The sequence below is a fragment of the Erithacus rubecula genome (genome assembly GCF_903797595.1).
Source record: "Erithacus rubecula genome assembly, chromosome: 18".
NCBI classification, from domain to species: Eukaryota; Metazoa; Chordata; class Aves; order Passeriformes; family Muscicapidae; genus Erithacus; species Erithacus rubecula.
The window spans coordinates 5,989,740-6,017,286 of NC_136670.1; the positions used below are offsets into that span (position 1 = coordinate 5,989,740).

Here is a 27,547-nt window from a genome sequence, read left to right on the forward strand (position 1 = left end):
TGCTGTTTTCCAGATCATTCCCAGCATGAATGCTTTGGCTACTCATTCCATTTCTGGCATTTGTATGTTAATTTTTTCAGTGCTCTGAAATTACTGATTTTTACATGTGCCTTTAGTGATTTTCCTTGTGTTGATTTGGAAGGTTGAGCTATTTTATCCTATGGGTATTGGTCTCAATTCAATATCTGTGAATAGACCTGTGCTTATTTTTGTGGGACTGGGAGGTGGAGTAGATGTCTGTGATAAAGTGCTTTATTCTCTGGGCTCCAGGAATACAGCAATGTTTATGGATGATTTTGGGAGCTGGAGGAGATGCTGTGTAACTGAGGATCCATGGACAGAGTGGAGCCTCCTTGAAAACCTTTGCTTTCAGTGCATCCAGAGTGGCCTCTTTTGTCAGGCACCTTCTCATAGCTTCATTCTGCCAGGGACTGCCAGGGTGTCATTCTCATTTAGCAGCTGGAATGAGGATAATAATGAGGTGGTTCTTATTGTGCTTCACATGAGTTGATTTCAGAGGTTATAGTCTCTGTGCCCAAGGAGCACATGGCTGTGTCCCTCTCTGACCATCTCTGAGCAGCAGCACTCAGCCTTGCAGCAGGACCCACGTTAGCAAGGAAGCAGCAGTGTCACCAAGGGACAGGAGTGTGGGGACAGGCTGCCCCTCTCAGCTCCCTGGCAATATGGATGAGGCTGACATTTCCCAGTGGTGACAGTTTCCCAGTGCTGTGGGACTCTTGCCAGCTGCCCACCAGCAGTATGTATATTTACAGTTAGCAGGGGATGTATCCTGCCACGTGGATGGAAAACATGTTAATTGTGTTGCAGCCAAGATGTCTAAGAAGATTAAGATTTTTTTTTTTTTCCCCTGTTGTAAATCCAGCTCCTTGTTTAGCACTTCTCAGCATCCTGGGAGGATTGTGTGGGTGGGTTGTTGGTTTTTTTTCGTTTTTAAAAAATTTTACTTTTACTATTTACCTTTCTTTTCTTGTATTTTATGCGTGTCATCACAGCTCCAGCGAAAAATTAGGAAACCTTCTCTCAAGATTTTAAGGTGGCTGCTTTATATCCATGTTTGTGTTTTAATCAGATTGTCAGAAGAAAAAAAAAAAAAAAAAAAAAGAGAAGGCTTTTCCTTTCTAATGCCTGTTGGATTTTCAGCTGCTGTAGTTGATTAATTCCTGAAAGTATGACAGCTCAGACCCAGTAAATTTCCCTGTCCCTTGCATTGGGGTGGTGCTGCTGTCCCTCTGGTTGAAGCCCTGCTGCCTCCTGCCATGAGACCTCACCAGCAGCCATGGGATTAGAGCTCTGCACCACTTCTGCAGGGCCCTTCCTCCTATAGCCATTCCAGTTAAATTCACAGTAAGGGTAGGCAGTGCTACACACCAACTTTTGAAGCTTGTCAGTATTCTGCTTTCCCTCAGACCCCCCCAGACCAGAAGGAATTGCAGGAATTGCTGTCACAACTCACGGTTTCATTTCAGTGATGAATTTGGTGTGTTTGCCAAAAACCCAGGCATTTTTGTGTGGGTTGATCCCCACACATCTGCCTTTGTGGATCACACAGTCCACAGTCCATCCCCTCCAGATACAGAATTTTTGTTTTAATGTAAGTAAAGAGGAAAAGTACATTATCTAATGTACCTTGAGATAAGAACAAGCATTCTGCTGTGAACATAGTTTCTATAAGAGTCAGCGCTTGTTTTAAATATTAAATGTGCAAAGTTGGGCTTTTTCAGAAATGCCTGTGAGTTTTGGTCTCTGGTATTTGTTGAAAGGGAATGGGATTTGGGGCTGTGTCAGTTCAGAAAATCGCCCACAGCTCTGCAGGAGGGGGGCTGAGGCTGCTGCCCTGGTTGAGCAGAGGGCAGACCCTCCCCGGGGATCTGCACTTCAGGGGAGCCGATGGGGAGCACTGGAAACGCTGGTGTGCAAAGCAGGGCAGGCAGTGCCCAAAGCGGCCTGGCAGCCCGCGTGTGTTAAATCAGGGTGATTTATCAACACTTTCAGTTAAAAGCTTCCTCGTGCACTTTAGGAAGCAGAGCTGCCAGGTTGGTCAAACTCCAATGGCCAGGCAGTTTGAGTTGGCTGCCGGCTGCGGTAACAAGCGTGGCGAAACGCGAGCCGCCGTTTCCTCCTGCCTTTGCCGGCTGCCACATCGGTGCTGCCGCTCGCAAAACAGACAGTGTCAAAATGTTACGTGCTATGAGGACATTGCCATGGCAACGTTAACATCCCATGACACCGCTCTCGTACTGGGTGTCAGCGCATGCTGGCGCCGATGTACTTTCCTCCTCCATCTGGGGCTTGAGTGCTGTGGTACGGGATCGTGTGCATTTCTTCAGTTATGGGGCTGAGGGTGGAGGAGATGCTCTCACTGGGCTTTGGGGTGTCTTAAGTAAGGCAGAGATTCCTTCTTTTGGCATAGCAACACTCTTAGGATCGTGGCTGGGCTGAAAAGCACCTGGGTTTGTGTTGTGCTGCACTCGGGAAGCAGCTTTCCCTCCATCAGATGGTCGCTGCAGTAGCTGTGTCCTGCCTGGCACCCGAGGTATCCTGATCCTCTGTCACTCCTGTCAGGAGCTCTGAGATCACTCACTTTGGGAAGGCACTCTGGTTTTGTTTTGGGACCAGTCCTTTCAGCCCAGAGAAGCCTGTTGCTGATGTCCATCTGCAGCCTGCAGTGCTCTGCTCCCTCCTTCCCTTCCCAGCATCTGCCCTCCAGGGCTGGCTGTGGGGCTGGTTTTGGGCAGCTGCCTCACACCTTTGGGTGGAGTTTCCTCCATGGCCACCTGGAGGTTTCATCGTGTTTGATCAATGTTTTGGGGCTGCCTAAAAATATTTCAGTTTTACTGCTACCTCTGTGTCCCACCAGGATTTTCAGTATTCCCCAAGGTTTATTTTCTCCTTGTCTTCCTATATTTCTGTATTTCCGCCAGGTAATGTCTTCCAAAATTAGTAGCATGGGTTTTTTCACACATGTTTATTGGCTCTTTTCCCTTGATGTAGGGAAACCTGTTCTCAATATAAGCTGGAGCCTTGGCAAGAAATAACAGAGGTGGAGATGTTTCCTGTATGGCAGCCTGTGGACCTTCCACCAGTGCACGTTTCTCACTTCTGCTTGGTATTTCATTAGATCAGGAGAGACATCTGGGATTAGTTATTGTGCATGTGAAGATTCTGCAAATGGCAAAGAGATGTTTCACTAAGGATTTGCCTACCCTGTGTGGATGTGCAATTCCAGGTATCTGGGTACACAACAAAGCTTTCTTCACACAATGGTGCTGCAGCATAAAGGAATCATATGTGGGAAAACCCAGAGCTTGTAATCTTCACACCTGGTCTAAAGGGTCTGAGAGGGTAAATGTGAGGTTTGGGAAAGTACCTGTTTGGGCTAGGGGAAAGAGCAGAACTTGACTTTTTAATCATCTCTGTTTGTCTGGACCCACTTCTGGACTGTTTCACAATAATAATTCTCAGCTCTCCCATCTTGCCCAGTGTTCTGCTTTGAGTTGTGCCAGAGTCCCAAGTTAATCATTCTATAAACTTGTTTTTCATCTGTTTCCACTGAATTCCTGGCATCTGCCTAGTAACAGGAGTAAGTCTGTTCCTGTGACCTGGCTGCTCAGTCTCTGCAGAAATGCTTTTACTGCTCCTGCACAGGAGTCACTGCCGTGTCCTAAACTCAGTTTTTCCCAAGACCCAATCCAAGCCAAGTGCCTCTAAACCTGGCATCGTGTGGGCCCTATTTCAATATTTTTCTATTTCTGTCTCAGTACTGCCTGGCTTACCTACTAAAACACTCTATGAAGTATTGCATGGTTGGTTGAGACAAAATCTGGCTTGTTGCTCTAGGAATAATACCAGGCAAATTATCCACAGTCCATTTTATTTGGTGAATTTGACTGTTTTCACAGCCTGTTCACTGCAGCTGTCTGCTGCAGAAAGGCAGCAAGCTTGTTGGACAGAGTGAGTGCAAAAATCAGGAAATCTTATTTCAGGCTGTAATTTTGCTTAATTTTCTGAAATCTAGAAAGCTGTATATTTTCAAAAACATCTTTGTTCTGGAGCTCTAAGGCTGGATTTCCAAAGATGGCCCATACAAGGTACTACCTGCATGAAAAGTGTTGGTGGGGCGCTGAAATCCTGAAGCAGGGACAACGTGATGATCTGAAAATGTTTCACTGAGCAAAATATTAATGACTTCACAGGCTTATGCCAGTTCTGCTAAGAATGTGCTTTTATATACAAGCTGACCAAGGCAGAAGTGTTCTGTGAATTTCAGTTATGCAGATTAAAGCAATATTTGGCATCTGCTACTCAGTTAATACTCAGTTAATGGTTTGAAAACTGGATTTTGCCGGCTTTAATGCTAAACTACTATGTTAAGAAAGATTACCAGCCTTTTATTTCAGTTTACAAGGAAGAAATAAAACCTTGACATCTTGATACAAGTACATCTTGAAGGATTTAGACATCATAAAAGATTTGGAGACCTGTTCTCTTAACCTCTTACAGTCATCAGATTTAAGAGGAAATTGCAGTCAAGAGTGAACATTTTGAAACTTGCTAATCTGAGTGGTCTAACAGTCAAATTGATTTTCCTCTTGACATTCCTCTGTTTAGTTCTTCAGACCTGCAGGTGTTCAGTCCACTAAGACTGCAGTGCAGAAGGGGGGAAAAGAGCTGTGGAACTAGGACAGACTTGGAGTATATTTAACAATGTTCTATTTGGATGTGACAACAGCTATCGAACACCTACAAGATTGCAAACTGTGATTCACTCAGAAGCTGATATAACTGATGTCACGTTGTATTAATAGCTACAGAATTGTAACTGCTTTTAGCAGTGAGATTCATTAACAGCCTCTACAAACACTCTTGACAATCAGTTGAAAACCTGAAAATATTAGGTGTATATAAAAATGGATTATGCCATAAAGGAACCTCCCTGTGCTGCCAAATGTTTTTACAGCAAGTTCTTGAGGGTGTTATGCATAATGATTCCTCTTCATCACTTTCAGTAGGTCTTAGTGATAGCAAAAGGTGTTTGAGGGCTGATCCATACTCTAAATTAATTAGGAGCTGCTGATCTAATGGGGTTGCATGATGTGAGTGTATTTGGGGATTATGGTGTGCATGGCATTTTTCTTGGCACGTGAAAGCTGCACAACCTTCTGACATAGTGCAGATGATGTCTTGGACAGTATTTGTTCCTTCACCTATTCTAGCTGCACATTTGGGCTTCAATGGGTGTGGCAAACCATGCCTAGACAGAACTCTTCAAGGTGTATCAAGTGCAGGGAGTTCTGCTCCCCTCTGAGCCTTGCACGCTTTCCTTGGTGTGGGCTGATAGCCATATCTGAGGAGATGGGCATGGAAGAGAAGGAAGCATTTAGTTCTTCCTATCCTTGAAGATCCTGAATTAGTAGCTAACAATGATGGCACATAATGGTCCTCTCCAGCCTCTGTGAGCTCTCCTCAGGCTGAATGAGTTGGTTATTCTTCCAGGCTCTTTGTGAACTCGTCTCTTCATTACATACATGTGGTTTTAAGGTTTGCATCCCCAGCATGGCAGGTCAGAGCATGGTTGTAGAAGTGAAATGAAGACTGAGATTCAGGAGAGGAAGTGTTCAGGGTGACATTTGCTCTATGTCAAGTTGTGTAGTCAGGCTTGTCACTGGAAGTGAATGTGTGGACATGTAAAGCTGGGCTGACATTTCCAGAGCTCTGGGAATTTCTGACAATTGTTCCATCACGGTTGGCCACCTGCTTCCCTTAGTTCCATCTTTCCCATATATATCACAATACCTCTCCTATTCCTTTTGGCCATGAATAATTCCCTTATCTTGAAGTTTTCAGGTGATGTCTGCTGTCTCATTCATCTGTCTCCAGGTTTTGGCATCTCTCATTTGGATGTGACCTTACTTTTGATGGCCTGTGACTCTCAAGCTGTCATATGCAGACTTCTGGAGATGGAGTCTTCTGAGACTAGTTGGAAAGGTTGGCTCAGGACACAGCAACATTGAAAATAACAGTCCTTTGAAAGCAGTGCTGTCTGCCAAGGAAGCAAAGTCCATATTTGAGAACATGGAAACCCTAGGCCTTTTTTTTTCTTTTTTCTTTTTTGCAAGGTTGGAAGTCTTGATTTTGAGTACATTGTTAAATGGTCATTTGCCCTTCCTCCCTAGAGTTACAGACAGCTGTCCAGATAATAAAAAATAAATAATAAATCATCTTCCAGTAACACTGTTTATATTTTAAATATCTCAATAGCAAACAATTCATTGGGCACATAACACAGCAAGTAATCAAACCACGTCTGGCTCAACATGCCTGTTGAAACAGCCTATGACAGTTAAGGAGTGTAATTAGCAAGACACATAGAATGGGATTGAAAAAAGATGTGAAAATAAGCAGAAGGATTTTAAAAGGATTAAGAGAGTAAATGACAAACCAGTAGTTAAATGGTGCATGATTAATGACTGTAGAAGTAGAAGGTTGACTAAATATTGTGACTCTCTAATGGCTGCCCCAAAGTGATAGAAAAATACTCTGTTCAAAAGAACCCAGACCTAGATTTATATTGACACATATGCTGACTCTGGGTTTAGACCTGTTTCTTAGACTTGGTTTAAGTGAGCATCCCCTGAGATGCTTTTGTGGTTGGCTTGATGACCTGAGATTCCTCTTCCATCTTTAATATTGATGATCAGCATCAAGATATTACCACTCCACTAAATGGTGAATCCTTTTCTGAGCAGTGGTACAGGTGGACTGGACTGGCAGTTTGCAGTGTGTCTGTAAAGCTGTTCTGAGGAAAATCAGGCTCCATATTCAGTGACTCCCAGCCTACAGAGTTTAGCATTGTCTCTGAGCACTAAGTTGCTTTGATTTCAATAATTCATCTCTCTCCAACTGCTTTATTATCATTTGATTTATTAATGAGTTGGCTTGGGTGCTGTCCTAGTGCTTCCTCCCAGCTAGGTGAAACCAAGCATTGTGCTAAGCACAGATTGTGTGACAAGCACACCATTTCCCTGGAGCTGGCTCCTGAGGAACAGCACGGTTGGACTGCATGTGCAAGATATAGAACTCCCAGACTATGACCTTGTTATCAGTAGCCCTTCCCAATACTCTTTCTTTCCTGTTGTAGAAGAACTTCAGGTCATGCTTTCTTTTTTCTAGGAGTGGATTGTGATGGTTAATTAGATAATGTTTGTAGGGCAGTGTACAAAATCTGCCAAGGGTCACTGTCCTCACTGGTATTATTAGAGCTGGAGGAAGATTGCCAGAAGGTATTGATTACTTGGTAAAAATAAACCCTTCAAACTTCTTTGGGTTTTATTCATTGCTGCTTTTTATCTCAGCATCCTGCAAACATTTCAGAGGGTGGATTTGTTTGCCAGAAGATCAAAACAAAATGTTGACAACTAGTGGTGCCAATTTGTAGCCTCCTGTGTGGGCGACATCAGAGAAATTTGTGCAGTGCTCTGGAAAGTCTTTCGAGGCTTTGAATCCCCTTGGATCCTGGAACTGTTGTTTGAGCAAAACATCCAAGTGTCCAGGTGGGATAGCACAGTGAGTATCAAGCACAGGAGAATATCTTTGGGGCTTGTGAAACTGTATTGTGTATAGAAGCTTGTATATACTTCCTGAAGTTGACATTTTGATTTGTTTAGTGAAGTCTGTCAGTTAATTGAGTAAAGCTGAGTTGTGCAATGGGTGCTGCTGAGATGCTGTGTCTGGCTGGGAAGGGCTCAGTGCCCTCTGTGTTTTCTAGTTCATCTCTCAGCCACGGTTTACACTTCTCACACAACTCACCGTGGAAAACAAAATGTCACACTTTGAATTCATTAAGCAGCTGTGACTATTGAGAGGGAAAGCTGTTCCACATGACAATAAAATACAGGGAAAAGTCACGTATCCGTAGCAGAAAATACAGGGCAAAGACAAATATTGTGTAATACTCAGAAGGGCCAAGCCATGCTTCATAAAAGGAAATTACTAAGGAGAATGGGTACAACAGAGGGACAATTCAATCAGGAATATGGCTTATGTGATAGGAGGATGTACTAGTCATTCATGGATCCAGAGGAATAGGATCCAGTAGTGACTTCAAATCAAGTGTGGCCTTGTGGCTTCTCTGATGAAGATGTGCAGTTGGAGCAAAAGCAAAATGTTACACTTTCTCCAAAACAGGCCAAGGACAAAGCAGACTCCAAACATCCACACTTGTTCTGACCTAAAAATCGCTTCAGCTGGGAGACTAAACCAGGAGGCTGCAGAGTGCTTTCTGTGCATGTGTCAGACCTGCAAATGGGTTTGCTTTCATTATTACAACTTCCCTTCATGTTAATTCCAAACCATTAAACTCCTTTGAATGAACATTTGGGTAAGTGAGAAGTTTTTGAGTGGACTGGCTGTCATCCAGCAATCTTAAGACCTGACTTAATGGAGCAAAGGGCACGACTTGTCAAAGCTGGCCAGTGGTGCTTGAAGGTGCAGTGCTGGCCTGGCTGATCTGCCAGCCTGCTTCCTCAGGCACAGAGCACCTGCTGGGGGATGCACTGACCAGTGATGCTTTGGTCATCTTGAAAAAGTACCAACTTCTTTCCTTTTAAAACTCAGGACAATTCACAGGCAAAAGAAGAGCAAGAACCATTAGCAGATGCTGTCAACTCACTCCCTCAGTTCTAGTCACTCAGATTTGTTCCAGAAGTAACTGAAATGTGAGCAAGTCTGCCTGCTGCATAAACTATGAGTGAAAGTAGCTTAAAAAAAGGATAGATGACAGAATTAACATCTAGCTGTTTAGGTACATGGCTCGTGAAAGGGAAGAATGATGCTAGTGCTGAGAAGTGGCAAAGAGGTTTCTGTTACTGAGATTTCTGTTATTTCAGCATGTCACAGCCCATCAGTAACTTAAAGATGGAGAAAAAGCTGTGGGAAATGGGACAGTAAATGTCTGCCAGCACAATTTTAATGCTCCTTCAGTTGAGCTGTTTAAATGTAGTTGCCTGTTAGAGGAAACCACTGAATGCAGATTTCAGTGCTTTTGCTGCTTGGTAGGTTCTCATATGGGCATTGCAAAATCTTCCCTGATGGTCCAGACACATGTGGAATTAGACATGAGCATGTTGAGTGAGAGGGGAGCAGCAGGTACTCTATAGGTGGGACAGGGCTTGCACGGACCATGCAGGACACCCAGTTTGCACAAGGTGTAGAGGAGGAGAACCTGGAAGCAGCTTAGGAAAGGGCTGGGGAAACTACTGCAGTCTGAGTCTGTGGCAAAAGGGAAGGAGTAAGAGATTTTTGTGTCTTTCAAGGTATTTGGGGAAAGTCAGGGAGATGGCAAGGTGTCTAAGGATGCTTCCTTAGAATGCTGGCCTAGCTTCCACTGACTTGTGGCTTAGAGACTTTATCTAGTCTTGAATTTTTTCCTCATTGATTTAATCCAATTTCCTTTTGACCCCTCATAAATGTCCATGAGTACCCCAAAGTCCTGCAGTGAGGAGATGCCCAGCAGTGCCACTGCCCCTGTTGCCTCATGAGGGTGTCTGCTAAAATTGGCATGATGAGTTCCTGGCTGTGGGTTGCCACAGAGCTGTGGCTGGGCAGACCCTAATTATAGCACATTATGCTGGTTTAATGACAGTAATAGAAAGTCAATTTATAGGCAAGAGCAAATTGCCTTTTTATATGGGGAGGAGGATAATTCCTCCCATGTGTTGCATTATTAAATTTGTAATCTTCATTTCTAATGCTTTTCAAAAGTGAATATTAACAGAATCTAAAATGCAGCTCATAAATTTATGAGCTGCATTTTTTTCACCAAACTCTTTAAGTTCTATAATTTGTCTTAAAAGGTGAACTTCAGCAAGGTTAGGGGTTTGAGGTTTTTTTCTTTTTTCACTTAATAAATGAAAATCCCTTACTTGTTACCTACCTCTGGACAAGCTTAAAGGTTCTAAAGATACTGCATTTTAAATAGCAGAAATGGATATCTATTTCCATTCTTGCTGAGTGGAGAGTTCTGAGTTCAGACTTATTCCCTGGTGATAAAAGACACTGGAGAGGAAAAAATGACACGTTTTCGTATGTCATTTGCTAGCGAGGAGGCTGTTGTGATGCTCTTTTTTGTTGCCAAGGAAACAGAGCCCTGAACTCCTGTCTCTGCAGGCAGGAGGAGGAGGAGGAAAGGATGTTATTTCACTCCTGAGCTCGATTTGTAATTGTAACTTGTGATCAGAGACTGTGAATGGGTTTGGACTGAGGGTCTCACCTTCAAGTTCACTTTCATAATTGTGAGTCCTACCTCCTTGTGTTGTTTCCCTGTTGAAATGAGTGTGAAGGTGGAGCCAGGTGGGGTGGGTGGCTGGCACAGGTCACTGGCACAGTTCCTGTACAGCAGAGTGAAACAGAGTGCTCCCAGCACAGGCGGTGATGGGAGGGGATTGTACTGCTCTGACCTTGCCAGCAACATCTTGAGAAATCCCAGGGCTTCCTTATGTCAGCCCAGTTGTTACATCTGAGAACAGAAACATGAAAGTTAGCTGCAGGTATCAGAGGGCAGGAAGTGACAGTGATGCAGGTGCTTCGTAAGCACGGTGTCCTCTCCTGACCTTCTTCCATTCCTGTTGGGCAGTCGTTGCCTGCACATTTTATAAAGAGATTCCCATCAAACTTTTTTTTTTTTTTGTGGTTACATTAAAAGTCTTTCTTCACTCACACACTGCCCTTAAATGCATGTTTGATCTCACTGAACTGTCAGTGTTGCCTACAAGGCTGATGCTGGCTGTATCACAATTGCTTCTTCTTCTGTTCTCTTTGCTGCTCTCATAGTAGAGAGGGATTAGCAGGGCACTCTGAAGCATTTTTAATCCTTGCTCCTTTTACAAAATTTGTTCAGAAACATTTGATCATGGGATTTTGGTGAGCTTTCTGCCAGGTATGTGCCGTGGGGTAGCCATGCTGCAAACAGGTATTGCTTCTCAGGGTGCTGTGCTGGTGTGTGGCTGTTGTTCACTGTGAGTGATTAATTCAAATTCCATCAATACAATATTGAACCCTGGTGTGCCTCTTCTTCACAATGGACTGATTCTTACTGCATCTTCTTGCTGATAATTGAGAAAATGGGATTTTGATGTTGTTCCTAAAGTGTATGAATCTTCTGTATTAATTAATCTGTATTAATCTGATGATTTTTCACTTCCATCCTCAGTAATTTGCAGCCAGGCATGATATTTTGGTTGGTTTCCCACATTCTGCAGTATCTTTCAGCAGAGATGAACATGTTATGTTTATTTTCCAGCTCTGGCCAAAGGGCTTTTTCTCCTCTATTGAAAGCTCAATACTCTGCATAGACAAACGGTGAACTGAATTTCCCAAAAGACTTCAAATAATCTGGGATGTTTTTCTATCTGAGTGGTGCTTTTGTGCATGCAGCAAGCAGATGTAGGAGGCAGTTATGTGTCTGCCATGTTCATCTGTGGGAGAGTGTGTCACTCAGATGAGAGCTTGCATGTGTCTCTTCAGGCTTTGGGCTGTGAAAATTTTGCCTGAATGTTTTTTTCTTAGGTGTCTGCTAGTTAAATTGCAGTGCCTCTGTTTTTGGTATTGGATGATGTTTTCCATGTGTAACGGCCTGACTTGTCCCCAGTTGAAGATACTTATGATGTATGATTGGCAGGGCTGTTTGCAGTGATACAAACTCACTTTGATTTCTTAGTCACTGTGAATGACTTAGCATCGTAAGGAGCTGTTGCTCCTGTCCTGCTTCTGGGCATTGAAGCCTGACCTTTCCTTCCAGCTGTCATGAGATATCTGCAGTGAAATTACTGCAATCATGAAGGCCAGGGTGCTCTCCTTTCACACCACCCAAGCAGAACCTGCCACTTGATCCAGAACCTTGATCCTGGAAAGGGATCTATGTGACAGAGGCAGTGTGAGTGCAGTGGATCCAGCTGCAGCCTTTTGGGAAATGCAGTCACTCTCTGAGCTTTCCCTTCAGCACCACAGGTGTGCTATAAACAGAGGGTTTTGTACAGTCCTTGGTATCATTTGGGAAGAAAAGGGTTCCCTTTAGTGCACCTGTGGTGGGCTGTGTTACTTGCCTGGCACAACAGATGCTCCATAGCCATGGTCCTGTCACAGGATATCTCCATGTGAGTCAAAGCAATATGTAGAATCAGAGGGGAAGAACATGCTGGCTTGCTTCCTCTAGCATTTGCTACAGGTGTTTCATGAAAGCATCCTTGGTGAAGCCTGACACATGTAGTTGCAGCATCTGGTGAGATTGTCTGGAATTAGGCACTCAATGCCTGAAACTGTTTAACTTCTCTGGAAACCAGATCATTGCCCCCCCACCCTCTGCTTCCACAGTGGATCAAATAATTGCTTCCAAATGGACATAAGTTATTAAGCAGTGTTTATAATTAAAGTCAACTCCTTGTGAATTTGATCATTCATTTCCTTAAGGAAAATATGATGAAGTAATTATAACCCAAGCTAAACACAAATCAAATGCTGTTCTAAACGCAATTCTGCACCAGGATTCTACTTTATGAATGACTCCAGGGTTCTGTGGCTTTGAGGCTGTTAAGGAAATGGGGCTGTGTTTTTAATTGTATTTATAACGAGTGAACAAAAGATTGCATGACTCATTCATTGTGCCAAGACTGTTGCTCTCTATGCTCACACACACGTGGTCTCAACAAAGCTGCTCGCTCCTGAAAGAGCATCAATAGGACAGAGGAGAAGGGAAGAAATCTCATTATAAATATGGCCTTGTCACTGCTTCCTCTGAATTTTGTCTGTACCAAAACAAAACTTTACCTGCTGTCTAATAGCTGTGATTTTGAGGGAGGCAAATATTTCTTCAGTGCTTAAACTGCTGTCTTGACCCTCTTCCCATCATTACTATATAGCAGATACTTTCTAGTTTGAGCCAAATTTGGGGGAGAAGTCTAAGATGTGCAGAGCAAAAAAATGCTGGAAAAGGTAGCTCTGGGTATAGAGACATAAACTAGTGCCCCTGGAAGTAAAGGCCTGACACAATCTCAGTTTAAAATTCACTTTGTGGATGAAAGCAGACTGCTGGAGCTGAGCATCTGGAGGGACAGAAAGGTGTGTCAGCACCTCTGGGAGATTTTGGTGGCTTCAGGAGGCTCATGACCAGGAGGAAAGCACAGCTTGCAAACAGGTTGCTGAAGTTACTTTTCCCCCTGCTTGCTTCCCAAAAGTTACCAAGTGAAGAGCTAGAAGGGCACAGCAGCTTCGTGCAAAGTTTCTTGGCTTAGTGGAGTGTAGGCAGGGCAGCTCTTTCATCTCACGTCATCCCTCTCTACAATGGCTCTTTCTAGTAGCTTTATTTTTGTGAATTCACCTCATTTTTGTGATCTTTTTCTAAATCAAGAGGTTTTCTGCAGCTCAGGCTCATTCATATTTCAGAACCTGAACTTAAGTAACATCCTCAGTTATTAATAGTGTGGGATGGATGGCAGAATTAGGACATTCGGTTGCTCTGGTTCAACTCTCTTGTAATTAAGTAGAGAGCCTTACCTGGCCTTCACAACTTAAGTTGGTTTGCTGGAGGACTTCCAGCCATGGGGACACAAATTGGCTCAACCTCTAATTCTCCTTGTGAATTTACAAAAAGAAAGCCCTGGGATGGTGCTGGTCCACTAACCAGCCACTCACCTTTCTACTTCAATATTTTCCTGATACTCTTATCTTGATGGCTGGCAAAGTTCTAAGAGTTTGGAACTGAGAACATGTAGAACACCACTGGTTGTTGGTTCGATGTAGGACACTTCCCTCAGCTTTCTAGGGAGTGTAGTAATTTAAATAAAGCAGTTAAATTAATTGCCTGTGCCAAATGTACATGTTCTCTGAGCCCATCAGCTAAATTTTCCTTGACTTGGTACATACTTGGACTGCAGACCTGCAGGGTTTCTTAGGTGGGCTGATGTCAGAGGGGAGTTTAACTCTTGGTAAGACTTAAAACCCAAAATCTAAGAAGTGGAAAGATTAAATCCCCTAACTGCCATGCAATGAGAATGCATTATAACTGTGTTTGTTGCACTGTAAATACCATAGTAAGGTTACATTTTTAAGTCATCACCCCTTGCAGATGAAGAAGGATGAAGAGGGATGTGGGATGTGTCTGTCCCAGCCAACTGGAGCAGCATCTGCAGTTCTGTGCTGTCTGTCCCAGGAGACCTGGGCTACAGACAGGGCAGGGTTCAGGTTTCATTGCTAGGCTGCTGCAGGAATATTACAGCAGTGAATTTTCTGGATGGCTATGGACATTTCATTTAATCAGACTCTACTGCAAAGCCTGGCAGATTGGGGGAAGAGAAGGGGGCAGTGTGTTCCATTTTCTTATAAAAATAAAAATGCAAAAGCAGCCATCAGATGAAGCTATTTAGATCCTGCTGCTACAAACAAAATAGAGACATGGAAAGAATTCTGAAGAGCTGGGTCTAGCTGCAAAGTAGTTCCCATGAAATACTCTGAAAGAACCAAACATTTTTGTTAGTGCTATGGTACTGCAACTTTATATAGTGAAAAGCTAAGCAATTTTTTATGGTAGTCAAAAACTTCATTTGAAAGTCATTGACAGTGGAACATACATGTTTGCCTTTTTGGCTGTTGGCTTTTTTTTTTTTTTGACAGGGAAGGAAAAATTTTCCTAGTGATTTTCCTGGCTGCGTGTTTGTTGCAGAATTTTTTCTTTAGATGCTTTCAAATTAAAATGTTGGCCATTAAATTTTTTTTCTATAGGTGAATTATCAGAAAGGTCAAAAGTAAAAATAGCATCATGGGATCTGTTTGGTTTTAACCTCAAAAGGAGGAGAAAAAATATGTTTAAAATATGAAAATGGAGCTCATGAAGAAAGGAAGAAAAAATTGATGCTCTACCCATGGCCCAGCCAAACCACAAGACATGATAACATCTACTGGGGTGGAGAATTGCTTAAATAAAGGCACAGTTGGATTTAAACCAAATTGTAGCTTAGGCCAGCATGGAGGGGAAAATGCTGCTTGAAGTGTCTGAGGAGTTGGAGTTTGGGCTGGATTGTGGGGAACTAGGGAAGGCAGGCTCAGAGGCTGTTCATTAAAATAACCCTGTGAATGATTTTTGGTCCTCTCCTGATGGTGAAGGGGGAAGAACAGAGACCTCTGGGTTCAGGGGGATTTGGTTTGACATCCACACCTCTGGGTATGGGTGTCAGCACTGTAGGTGTGGGTGAGGACAGGCCAGTCTGAGCTCCAGGATGTCAGGAAGCTTTTCTGTGCTAAAATACCCTTGTGGATCAGGAGCAGTGGGGTGTACTGGGGCTGTGCTGCAGTGGGAATTTGGTGTCTCATTGGCATTTCCAGAGGTTTCCATCCAAGGCAGGGTGTCCTTGCCCTGCTCTGCATTCAGCTGGAGTTGGTAGCTGTAACAGCAGTGCAAGTAGTTGCTAATTTTACTATTTTTCTGGCTCTCACAAGAAGAGTTGCTTGAACTTTCCTAACCCTGTGAATGTACCTAACCTCCACAGATTAAGAATTAACATGTTGAAATATTTTTTTTTTCCATCCCATAAAAATTCTGTGCTTAATTTGGAAAGAAAGGGTGTGATTTTGTTGGTGTCTGAAACTAGGGCAAGGGGAAGGAAGCATACAGCCTGATTAGTGCCCCTGCTTATCCCCAGCCATTTTCTGTCATTCTGGTGGATTACTCAGGCTGTGATGATAGCCTGGCATGTTCTGGAGCACAGTACAAACTGCCTCTCTTTAGGTGCTCATAATTCACACTCCATTAGGATGTTGATATAGGGAATGCTTGGCAGGATGTCAGGGCTTGCCAGGCATGATGAGATTGAGTTCATCTTGTTAAACTGCATTGTGAAGGGACAATCCAGTATTTATTTTTTTTTTTTCCTCAGCAGAAGCAGCCCCTTAGGAGAGCATCAGGGCTTGCTCTGAACAGAGATCCCCCTGTAAAGGGGCCTGGGCTGCCCACCCTGGCAGCCAACAGCTCAGCGTGTGCCAGGCTGTCACAGGTGTTGGGTATTCATGCAAGGCTGTGGGAAGACTTCTCTTTTTCTCCTTTGAAGCTGAACAATGGAATTTTTATTCATCTCAGAACTGATTCATGGCACACAAGTCTTAGTACGTGTCATGGGGAGTCAGCATCTGACTAAACAGAAATTTTTTTTTTTTTTTTTTTTTTTAAACACTTCAGGAGCAACAATGCAGTGACAAAGTTTGAAGTGGAGAAGTTAATGTACTGGCTCTTTTCTCAGAGTACCTGAAAATAGGTAGAAGGTGAAATGGTCAGTGCTTTAGCAGTCTGGGGTGCTGAGTTGAGACCCCCTCTGCTGCTTTTTGCCCACAGACATGCCAAAGGCCAGTTGTTGGACTTGGGAACCTTCCTCACCTCAGCAGGTGATAATATCCAAATAGATGATTGATGTTTTCCCTTTGTTTTCAGCCCCAAACTGACCTGCTTCCTCTTTTCTCAGAGGCAGATCTTCATGGGGAAGAAAGCTAGAAAAAACTCGTAGGGTCAAAACCAAAAAGTGAAGTTATTGCCTGTGGAAAATGAAAGGGCTTGTGAGCCTATGTTTGAGCCAAGGGTAGAGCAGGCAGATTCAGCATGAACTGAAAGGAGATAGCTCAGGGCAAATCTCCTCTGCAGGCACTTGTGTCCTGTCCTTTCTCTGCTTTTTACTGATCTGCAATATGCTCTGAAGGCTTCCTTGACTCTGCCAGATGGATTTTTCTGTGTTCCCTTGCTGGAGTTGTCAGTTCTTCATGCTTCAGAAGTGGAGGTTTGTATTTTGGAGCAAAGCAGGCGATTCATGAGCTGAGGAGCTCAGGTGTGAATCCAGAGCAGAGCCTGCCCAGGTTGATGCCCTGCAGCATGTTTGACTGGGAATTGTTCCATACTGCTGCACTTGGGTAAGAAGAGCAGTGGGGATGCAATCTCTTCACTCAAGCTTGGACTAACTTTCTTGGAAAATACAAAATGTTGTATTTTCCTAAGCTTTGCAATAGAAACAAATGGAAGTAAGCATCCAACTGATTTCCCTTCTTGATTTTCCTGCTGACACCTGGAGCTGAAGTTTGTGAAAGGATAACAGCTGCCCACATTGTTTTGCCAGACCCTTGGTGTCTGGGGTGGCTCCTGTTGGTGCTGGGTGTCCATGTGCTTTGGGTGCCATGTGCTCTGTGCTTGGAAGTCATTGGGTAATTTAGGAGCCAAGCTGATTGAGTTGAAATTCAGTCAATGCCTAATCTCAGGGCTAAATCAATACCAATTAATTCTAAAGTACAGGAGGGTCTGTAGCACATGTATCATGATGGTTTCTTATTGTGATGGTAGCAAACTGTGAAGGAGGAGAAAATTGAAAACAAAGTGTAAAAGAGAAAGATGGGTGGACAGAAAGGAAGTGACAAGAAAGGAGACAGTGTAGGGATAACAATGAGAAGGGCATGTTGCATGTTCTGTTTCTCAGAAATTTCATCAATAAACATCTACCATAGAGTAATTCTGTGTAGGAGTAATAATTACATAATCATGACCTTGTGATGAGCTATTGCAGGACTCACATAGATTTTTTAAAACTTGCTGGCCTCTGAGCATGGAGAGCCCTGTCAGTAGCAGAGAGGAAGAGCTTTGAAGAGTTGTGTGTGGGAATGATGAAGAAGAGGACATGAGAAGTGGTCACTCTTTCCTTGGGGGAGAGAAGGGAGCAGCAAAGCTCTTATTTTTCCCATCCCCATGATTTCAGGCAAATCCAGTTCTTGGTGGCAGCTCTTCCATGGGAGTGGCACCATCCTTGAAAAAAGCTGCCTCTTGTGTGGGTGACAGCTGAAAGTTAAGGGAAACTCCAAAAGGTGCTCTGCTCTGCATGCTCCCCTTGCTCCTCTTTGTTCATTACTGGGCTGTCTGGAAGGAACTTTTGGTTGGCTGGTCTAACATAGTTCAAAGATTAGGGGAAACATGATAATGAGACCTAATTAATAATGAAGAAAATTATGGAATATAATTAATATCAGTCAAGAAGAATGTAGAGAAAATGGGTCTTGTGAGAATTTTTTTTTCTCCAAGTTTTAGAAGACAGATATCTGGGTAATATAATAAGTATGTTGGGGTTTTGTCCTAGAACAACATGACCCTAAAAATGTAGTTGTGATAAATGGATTAAAAACTTGCTTCACATATCAAAAAGCAGTTGCAAAGGGAAAGCCTCAAAGGCAGGAGGGCTTTCTTGAAGGACTGGTGGTGCTCAGTGTTTTCAATTCATTTGAAGCAAGGATGAGTTTAAACCTCACTTAATTCACAGGCCATGTGGACATTAGAAACAGAGTAAATAGTATTGAGAGTGGGTGAGCTGTATAAAGATGTCTGGGGTTTTGCTTCCTTTCTCTTCAAATAAAATTAGTTTTCTTACATATTTTTTAATATAATGTTCTGCAAGGTCATACCAGCAGAACAGACAAGGGACTGCACAGCCTCCAGATGAGGTGTGATGTGACCAGGAGTTTACTGTGGTCTTGGGAGACACCAGCAGAAGTAGTGAAGATGAGAGTACAAGCTGATTTTTACCTCTGTGTGTGTTTCTGCACTAAAATGCAGGCTCCAGTTCTGTTCTCAGAAGAGTGTTTAAAACATCGGGAGGTTGTTATAAAGATTCAAGGCCAGGAGAAAAAAAAAAAGTCAGAGCATGAGAGACAGAGAGATCTCAATCTGTTTAACTTGTCAAAATAAGATTGAGAGATAACTCATCTGCACTGCAGAAAAGTCTTTATAGTGAGAACACAAAGCAGCTCTTGGGGTGGAGCAGGGCACTAAAAAAACCTGATGTGTGAAAGCTGAAACCAGGCAAGCTTAAGCCACATCTCTAAATGTCAGGTAGTAAAATAAACTGTGCAGGCAAATGGCAGATTCTTCATCTCTCAGTATCTTCAAACCCAGAGTGGATAGTGCTTTAGAAGATATTCTTTAGCCAAACATAAATTGTTTGGCTGAGCAGAGCAAAATCGAAGCACCTGTCAACGCTGGGAACTTGGCAGAGTGGCTGCTGGGCCCTTCTGGTTGTTGGCGTCAGCAAGGTGCTGTGTATCTTCATCCTGGGTATCTGACCAAAACATTTCTTCTTCCCAAGGTCGTCCTGAAGTAAAATCCTCTCTTAGTGATGTGTTGTGCTGCAGGCTTGACTGACTGCTTAACCTCTGTTATTTGCTGCTTAATTGGAAGAGATGCAGGGAATAAATCTGGTGACGCTGCAGAAAACGTCGATACTGCTCTTACTTGTTTCAGATACCACTGACAAATTAAGACAAATGATTTTGCCAGGCAACACCCACATAGATGCATATCATTTACCTTCTGATTGGCAAAGGTGTCAAAGCACAAAGATTTCAGGAAGGGGAGGAGGCACAGCCCCTATGCTGTGCTCCACACTGACCAGAGAAGGTTAATGATAGCTGACTGCTGCTTGTGAAAATTTTTGGCTCATAGATGAGAAGTGCAGTGTCATCCATATTTATTTCCTTTCCAGGTGTTCTATCCCTGATCTGTGCTCCTCCCAGCTGATGGGAGTGAATAGTTTAGAAACCTATATCTTCTTTCTGATGGCATCTCTGGTGCTTGTGGTGATCTCTTACCCTGTTTCAGTCATGCCTGTGGCTGCTGTGGTTTGGGAACTTGCCTTTTTGGCAAAACAAATTATTCCTCTTCTGTTCAAAGGAAACTTTCAGCTAAAAAAGACTGTAGAGGGAGAAAGGTTGGAGAATCTCCAGAATAATGAGAGATTATTTGTAAGATGCAGGAGCTGCTATGCATCTCTGTCTGGAAGTGGAAGGAACAAAGGATTTTTGTTCTTTATTCCCATTGTCTTGTTTTACAGCGATTCACGATTAAACTTTTGCCATTTTTTCCTTTCTTTTTTTATTTTTTTCAAAATTTTTAAAAGTTATTACTCTGTAAAAGCAGTCAGGACTACTAGAAAATGACCCACCCAGCAGTGGAAAGCTGTGCATGTGGTGCTCTACAGCTGAACTTGCCCAGTGCCAGCTAAATCTTTGGTACAGTGCCCTGGTGCTCCTGCAGTGCTGCCTTTCCTTGCCTTTGGGCCCTTCTGCTTTATTTCCCTGGCTTTCAGTCAGGACATGGTTGATAGAATAGAGCAAGCACCTTGTGTTGCTCCAAACCCTAGCTCTGTCCCCAGCCTTTCGTTTGTTGCCAGCTGTGGATGAACAGTCTTTTAATTTTGAGTGTCTCCAGGCACATCTCATTAGATTGGGGAAAGAAGAGATTTTTTTAAAACTGATGTTGCCTGGCTGGGCAATGGGGCATTTTTAATTTGTTTCCTACATTTGTCATTTGATGCTTTGACTCAGGCTGCCAGCAGAGCTCTGGAGAGGACTGAGCTCAAAGGGCAGGAGGATGAGTGCTCTGAGTGCACACGTGAAGGAGGGATGGGCACTGGTGCGTGTGGGTGACTCAGAGATTGTTTGTGGAGCTGAATGCAAGACAAATGAAATGGACCATCAATTCTGCCCCCATGGCTGTGGGCTGTGCCCTCAGAGGAACCTACAAACCCTGTCAGAGGCTCCAGAGAGCTGCACAGGGCTAAAGATGGTGCATCAGAGGGAGCTGCTCTGCACTGGTTGGGAGAATAGGCACGGCCATTTCACCAAGCTTTGCTTTTGTTGATGCCCATATTGTTATTCTTGCCTGAAGGTTTGGATTTTGAAAGCACATGAGAAATATGTTTTACATTTGTGTAACTTCCTGATTTATACAATGTACTTTATGCATTGCTCTAGGCACACAAACAGTACAAACTGTAGTTAATGTTAACCCAGAACGTGCACATTGGATCCCCTTAGCTCACAGGGACGTGTACACAGGCTGCACCATATGTGGGGACAGCAGCTGGTACAGAGCCCTGGGGCCAGCACGTTTACCCAGCTGGAAATCTCATGATAGTCTAGGAAAAGGTACTTTACAGCTGTATTTATGGGAGAATTTTTATCTTTGTATTTCTGTGTAGATATAATTGGAGAAGTTGGATAGGAAGTGTTTCTGATATCTTAGCGAAATTTTTTTTCTGAAGTTCCTCTTCACAGCAAGATCTAAAGAAAAGTATTTTAGGTCAAGCAGTCTGCTACAAATAACAGTGTATTTTAGGCAGGTTATTACAGATACCCTCATATTTCCAAAGTAGTTCAGCAAGTGATTCACAAGAAATTCCACCTGAATATGAGGAAGAACTTCTTCAATGTGTGGGTGCACTGGAATAGGTTGCCCAAAAAGTGGTGGAGTCTCCCTCACTGGAGATATTCCAGAACCATCTTGATGCAATCCTGTGCAGTGTGCTCTAGGATGACCCTGTTCCAGCAGGGAGGATGGATCAGATGACCCACTGTGGTCCCTTCCAACCTTACCCATCCTGTGATTCTTTGAAAGATTTGCTTTCTTTAATGTTTGGCAATCCTGAATTCTCCAAATTCAGTAGCTGGGTCATTTCTCTTCTGGAAGTGGTACTGAAAAAGCTGGAAGGCTTCTGGAAGCCCTGTGGGTCAGAGGTTTGTTGCCTGAATCCAGGGTAATGACTGGGCATTTTTAGAGGATTTAGATAATTTTACTTTGTTCTGAAAACTTGTAGCAGATGTGTTTCAGGATGAGTGCACTATGTGGGATGAAATCTGGAGCTTCCTAACACCAGCTACAGCAATTAATAGTAATGGTATTCATTACATATTCATTACATAACATGGTTTGTTCTGAGAAACAGACTGCTTGAGATGGAGGATGAAAATAGCAGCTGTTAATTTCAGAGGGCTGAGCCTCTGAAGACTGCACCCAGGAGGAACCAGAACCTACTTAATTCCCTCTGTGCTGTGGCTGAGGGCGTCTACCAAGGGGAGTAGTCCTCTCCAGGGCTTTCCACTGCTGGTGCCTTCCTGCTGCCACCAGGGAACATTTGGCCCAGCTATTCCCCTGTGGCCAGTCTGGGAGGGCTCCTGCTTTCACAGCACCTCTAGTGCTCACTCAGTGGCCACCAGGACCTCTCACTCTTTGTGCTGCTCCACACAACCTGAGGCAGCAACATGGGATTTGGGAAAGGCTTGGAGGCATCAGGCTGTAGACCTCAGCTGTGCCTGTGTTCCCTGACTGGGCAGTTCTGGGTGTAGCCAGCTGGTGTGGCTGCCTGCTCAGTGGATAATTAATTGGTACAAAAGGTTGGAGTAGGTAGGGAGGGTGTGCATGCTCAGAGTACCTGCTGGGCCTGGCACAGTGGAGCAGTGAGTGTGTTCCAGAGGTGGCTCAGGAGCTGCTGATGAAGCAGGGCTGAGTAAGGGAAATGTTGTGTTACAGATGCCAGGCTGGTCTTCCAAAAGACTTCTCTGCTTCTCCTTGGCTCTGTCAGTGCAGGAGGCTCTGGGAATAGGGGCTGAGTGCCTTTTCTCCCCTTGTGTTCCTAGATGGTGATGGCCGGAGACTGAAAGGAGCCATCCAGAGGAGCACAGAAACTGGCCTGGCTGTGGAAATGCCCAGCAGGACCGTCCGCCAAGCCAGCCACGAGTCCATCGAGGACAGCATGAACAGCTATGGATCAGAGGGAAAGTAAGTCATCCAGAGGGAGCTGGGTAATCACTCATGGGATGCACTGGTCCTGTACCTATTAATTTTCCTCCTGCATGATGGATGATGTGTTTTCTGACTTGCCTGTGCTGCAGGTGTACTGCCCATCCAATTAGAGCAGATCTCTCTGCATAGCTGGCACTTACTTGACTGTTTATATACTTTTTTTAGTGTCCTCATTACTCTGAGCTGAAGCAGATACCCATTACTTTTAACTGCTTTGCCTTTGGATGAGTAATTCAGGGTCAATAGCAGAGGCTCATTACTGCTCGTAAATTAAAAGCCAGTAGTTTTTAGTATTGCACAATAGTTCATTTCTCCTATTTCAAAATAGCCCTTTGATTTGGGGCAGGCAGAAGTTTCAAGGTGCTGAAAAGGGTGAAAGTAATAAAATACATCATAGCATAGCAAAATTCTGATATCAAAATATGGATTTTGGTACCTGAGTATACCTCGATAAAAAATTTTATTTTATTTCATCTGAGTTACAATGTCCTAAAAGAATGTTTCAGGAAAGATTTTTGACCCCAAGAGAAACTACAAGACGATTGCATTTAGACTTTATACCAGAATGCAAAGCAGGGGATCTTTAGGCCAGAACTTTGGAACCTGACTTGTCTCCAGTTCTGGTTTTTGTATTTCCATTACTTGAAGCCATATATGGAAATTTAATAATTTTACTTAAGATGACTGTTCATGGGAATTTTTGGAAGCAAAAAACCCACAGTATTTAAAGAAGGCAATACATACCATCCGATTTTTTGCTTTCTAGGTGTGACACCAGAATGTTTCTATATCTAAAAGGTGTTCTGATTAAGGCAAGGACCACACTTGGCACCACTCTGCATGCTCTCTCTATTCCTGTGTGATATTCCAAGTACACTGTACAGCTAAAGCACTGAGATAGTCCAAAGGCACTCTCAATTAATGTGATTCTGGTGTTAAATAAGTAACAGGCTGTAAATTAAGAGAGACTTTCTTTAGCTTTAGAAGTAGGCTAATCCTGGAAAGGCATCATAGATCTGTGCTGAAGGTTCAAAATAGTAATGAGGCACAGACTGCGATAGCAATCTTGTCACTCCAAAGCTGTGATGTACCTTATCTCTTCTGTGAGCTGCTGTCTCCAGGGAAATATTCCTGCTACACCAGCACAGTCCTGTGCCTTGGAGTTCTGCCTCCACTACTAGATGCAGAGGATTAGTGATTAAGTTCAGTTCCTGGGCAGTGGGGGAGCAAGAATCTGCTTTTGTGCAGAGCAAAATTCTTTCCTTTTAATATTTACATAGCTCCTGGGAAGGGATGTAATTCCCTGAATGGTCTGTGTCCTCTCAATGCATGCACCAGCAGAGGGGGAGTATTTCTGCCAACAGAATACTGCACCCCTACAAGTGCTGCCTCATCCTGGAGGCAGGTGACATGTAGGTGTCACTCAACAGAAAAAGGAAAAGCCTGTCTTGCAGTCCAATTGCCTTTATTAGAACATTCTTAATGTGTGGTATTCCAGCCTTGAATGCTGCCAGAACATCCTTGCCAGCACCTTGGCCAGGGATGGGGAGGTTCCTTCTCTTCTCTGAAATTGTGATTAAGTGGTTCCTGGATGCTTTGTTCCTAGGTGGGATAATTAATCTCTTCTGGGAGCCCGGTGGGAATTGCAGCTATCTGTCTGAGCCACAAGTGATAAGCAAACAGGGCTGAGAGTACAAAGAGCTAAGAGGGTTCAATTCTCTTGAAACATGGTGGGAGGGGAGTTTCTCTGCTTTCTTTTCCTGCAGCAAAGAATGGAATTGTTTGGGGAATAGCTCTGAGGAACAGAAATGTGTTCTCCTAAATCAGATTTCTCTTGACCTCTCTCATTTGCTGTAGCTGTCTTCCCAGAGAGGCTGAATGAAGATTCATATGTCTCTGTTAGCTGTGGCGAGTTGATTTTCTTTCTAATAAAAGCTGGGTTTGTGACTGGTGCAGATACTCCCAGGTCAGAGAGTTTTCACCAGTGACTGTCAAGCCCCTGTTTTTCAGCTAGGCAATGCTGTTCTAGTTCTTTCCACCCATGCATCCCTTTGGTGTGTTCACACCTGGAAGAAGATGGATTCAAAACCTCTCAACTTTCCTGTGTTTTAAAAATTCTTATCAATTTGAGGACTAAAGGGACAACTTCTGAAGATGGCATGCTGAATTGATCAAAGATTTAGTGAAACTTTGCTGCAACATGCCTAAATACCTTCCCTCAGCCATACAAACTGCTTTTTTTAAAGTGTTGCTCACTGAGTGCTTTTTCATGTTTGTTGCAGGGAGCTGGTGGCAGCTGCCACAGCTGCTCTGTGCTAGTGCAAGGTATCACAGTCAAAGAATATTCTGAAGTGCATGGTTTTAAGCAATGCTGCTTTCATGTGACCTCCAGAGTGCAGAAAATCCAGTTTTTTTAATGGGGAGGCTTATTATGCAGGGGTATACCTCTGAGGTATGCTATGCCTTCTTTTGAATATTCCCTTTACCTGAAGATGAAGTATACTGGAGACTAGCTGGGTTAAATTATGGATCTCCTGGAACTAAAGCTCATACAGCATGCCAGTAAATGCTGACATTGTCAACACACTGCTTCATGCAAATTTTTGCCAGACAAAAAATCCTCCAACCTTCTTAGCCAGATTTTCTATTGCACAGTGGTTGTATGCTAGTATAAGAAATGAATATAATGAACCTCAAGGTGAGACTTTGTAGAAGGAGAATTAAATACTGATTCTGAACAAAACTGTTTTCAGTTATTCCCATGTCCAGGTTTCATTCCCTCATGCTCTCACCACCCCATGCAGGCACCAAGCCTCATGAATCCAGATGCTGGAGCCAGGCTGGGTCTGTGCTGCAGGGAGGACAAGGGACACAATCTGTCAAGCCCTTGCTGTGTCTCCTGAGTTGTTCCTCTCAACACACTGGCTCTTAGACTGTTTGTTTTTTTTTTTCCCACTTTCTAGGACTTACCTGCTATTTTGGAGTGATCTTTCATTTCTGGGTCTTGATTTTTTCATCTCTATAGATGTCAAGCAGCACTGCCACCTTTTTGTTCCCTTTTTTTGGGAATCTTTATGGCCACAGTCTGCCCTCAGACAGGGTATGGAAGTGCTGTGCTCTCTAACCTTGTTGTCAGTCCTTCCCCTGTCATTGGAGAGCAGATCTGCTGCAGGTTGGTTGTGCTTTCACATACACAGATGTTTCCATTCATAATTCATCCGGAACAATCTTAGCACTGGTTACAAATCTCTGCAGCAGTGAATGTTTTCTTCTATGTCTGTAATTAAAGATTTGCTTGAGAAAACAGTTGCCCACTGTAGTAAGTGCCTATGGGGTAGTCTCAGGACACCAGGATTGCTGCAAGGATACAATTCCGAATATAGGAATAACTCACAAACAGCCCTGTGAGATTCAGCAGAATCTCAGCTCCATCCTGGCTCTTGCATGATCTACATCTTGTTTTGGCTGGGTTTTGCTGCAGCTGCACGAGACCATGTACAGCATTCAAAAAAGCAGTAGATTCTGGACTTGCATGTAACTTGTTCCTGCCAAAGACTATTCTTTCTGAAAATGGAGCAGAAAGATAAAAATGGACCTGGAACTAAAGCCTGCTAGCTGCCATAGTGCCTAGTGAGTGGTACTCATAGTGTTTTTGTTCTTGCTGGCTACTGCTGAGATGATTAAGTTCTGGAGAGATCAGGTGATTTTTACCTTAGAAAAGCACAGCAGGTGGTGACTCACAAGGACTTGGAGGATTGTTCTTGTATTATCTGAGATGAGTGTGCAGGTCCAGCAAGGAATCATCTTGTTGTAAGCCATGTCACCTCTCTTCTCCATGGTGAGGGCAGTGCAGCCTGAGCTCTGCCCTGTTGTGCCCCAGGCAGGAGGCAGGACACAGCCTGGCACAAGTGCCACCAGCACAGCTATCTCACACCTCCTGGCTTCCTTCTGTCTCTGGTACCAGTTCTCCTGCTGAGCTGCTGTGAGCCAACACTGGGACAAAGGCTGGGGGAGTTGCCTGTGCTTCTCTGCTTCACTGTGGAGCAATTAACAGGAAGCAGGAGAAAATACTGGCCTGGGTTGTGACCACATGGCCACGTGAAAATGTACTTCCCTTCACCAGAAATTATCCATCAGCATTCAAGGATGACCAAAATACTTGATTCCTGAATACCCCATTCAGGAGATTCATGTTGCAGCTATTTCCTGAATGTTCCTTTTTTTATTTCCAAAGGCAGGAGACTTCTAGACACTTTTATAACAGATTATTTTAAGGCCTTTTTTATCTGAGTCCTTTAAAAAAAAGTAATTAAATGTGTTGTTAATATCAGTTCAGGCTGTAAGAAATTGGTGTCTTTTGAGATGGAAACTAGGAAAGGCATGGAGATTATTTCTTTAACATATCAAGAAATTCCTCACCCTGTTCATCAGCAGCACATCCTTTTGTTCTGGCAAAGCTTGACCAGCACAGCTTGGAAAGGATGTGACCTTGAGAGCTGTAATTACAGCAGGAAATACAGTGAATCCCACCTTCAGCAACCTCTTGGGAACAGACAGAATTGCTCACTGAAGACAGGTAGCTATCTTTTATTCAGTGCATCTGAGATGACTAGTGATTGCTAAAAATGGAGCTAGCTTGGCAAGGTGGGGAAGGGAGTGGGGGAGGTCTTTGTACAGAATTCAGTGCGTAGTTTTTATAGCGCTGTTTCAGTGGCAGAATTCATACAGCAGAAGGAATGGGATACGCGAGCGGAGTACAATGTGTTACAGCACATAAGACAGCACGTCACAGTGCTAAAAATGCTACTGAAAGTGGAGTGGCCCAGAGAGAAACAGAGCTTGTTGAGAGGCAGAGTTGGAGATCTTGCCTGGCACAGGAGAGGT

The 27,547-nt window shown here is 43.6% G+C and overlaps 2 protein-coding genes across 2 annotated transcripts in view; one reads left to right on the forward strand and one right to left on the reverse strand.

The window, feature by feature from the left end:
• Positions 1-27,547, reverse strand: part of STK4 (serine/threonine kinase 4) — a 258,859-nt gene that overhangs the window by 124,290 nt on the left and 107,022 nt on the right. The window lies entirely within an intron of this gene.
• Positions 1-27,547, forward strand: part of RIMS4 (regulating synaptic membrane exocytosis 4) — a 55,075-nt gene that overhangs the window by 8,138 nt on the left and 19,390 nt on the right. The window contains exon 2 of the mRNA XM_079321954.1: positions 22,498-22,639. Within this exon, the coding sequence (XP_079178080.1) occupies positions 22,498-22,639 (142 nt within the window). The remainder of the gene's footprint in view (positions 1-22,497; positions 22,640-27,547) is intronic.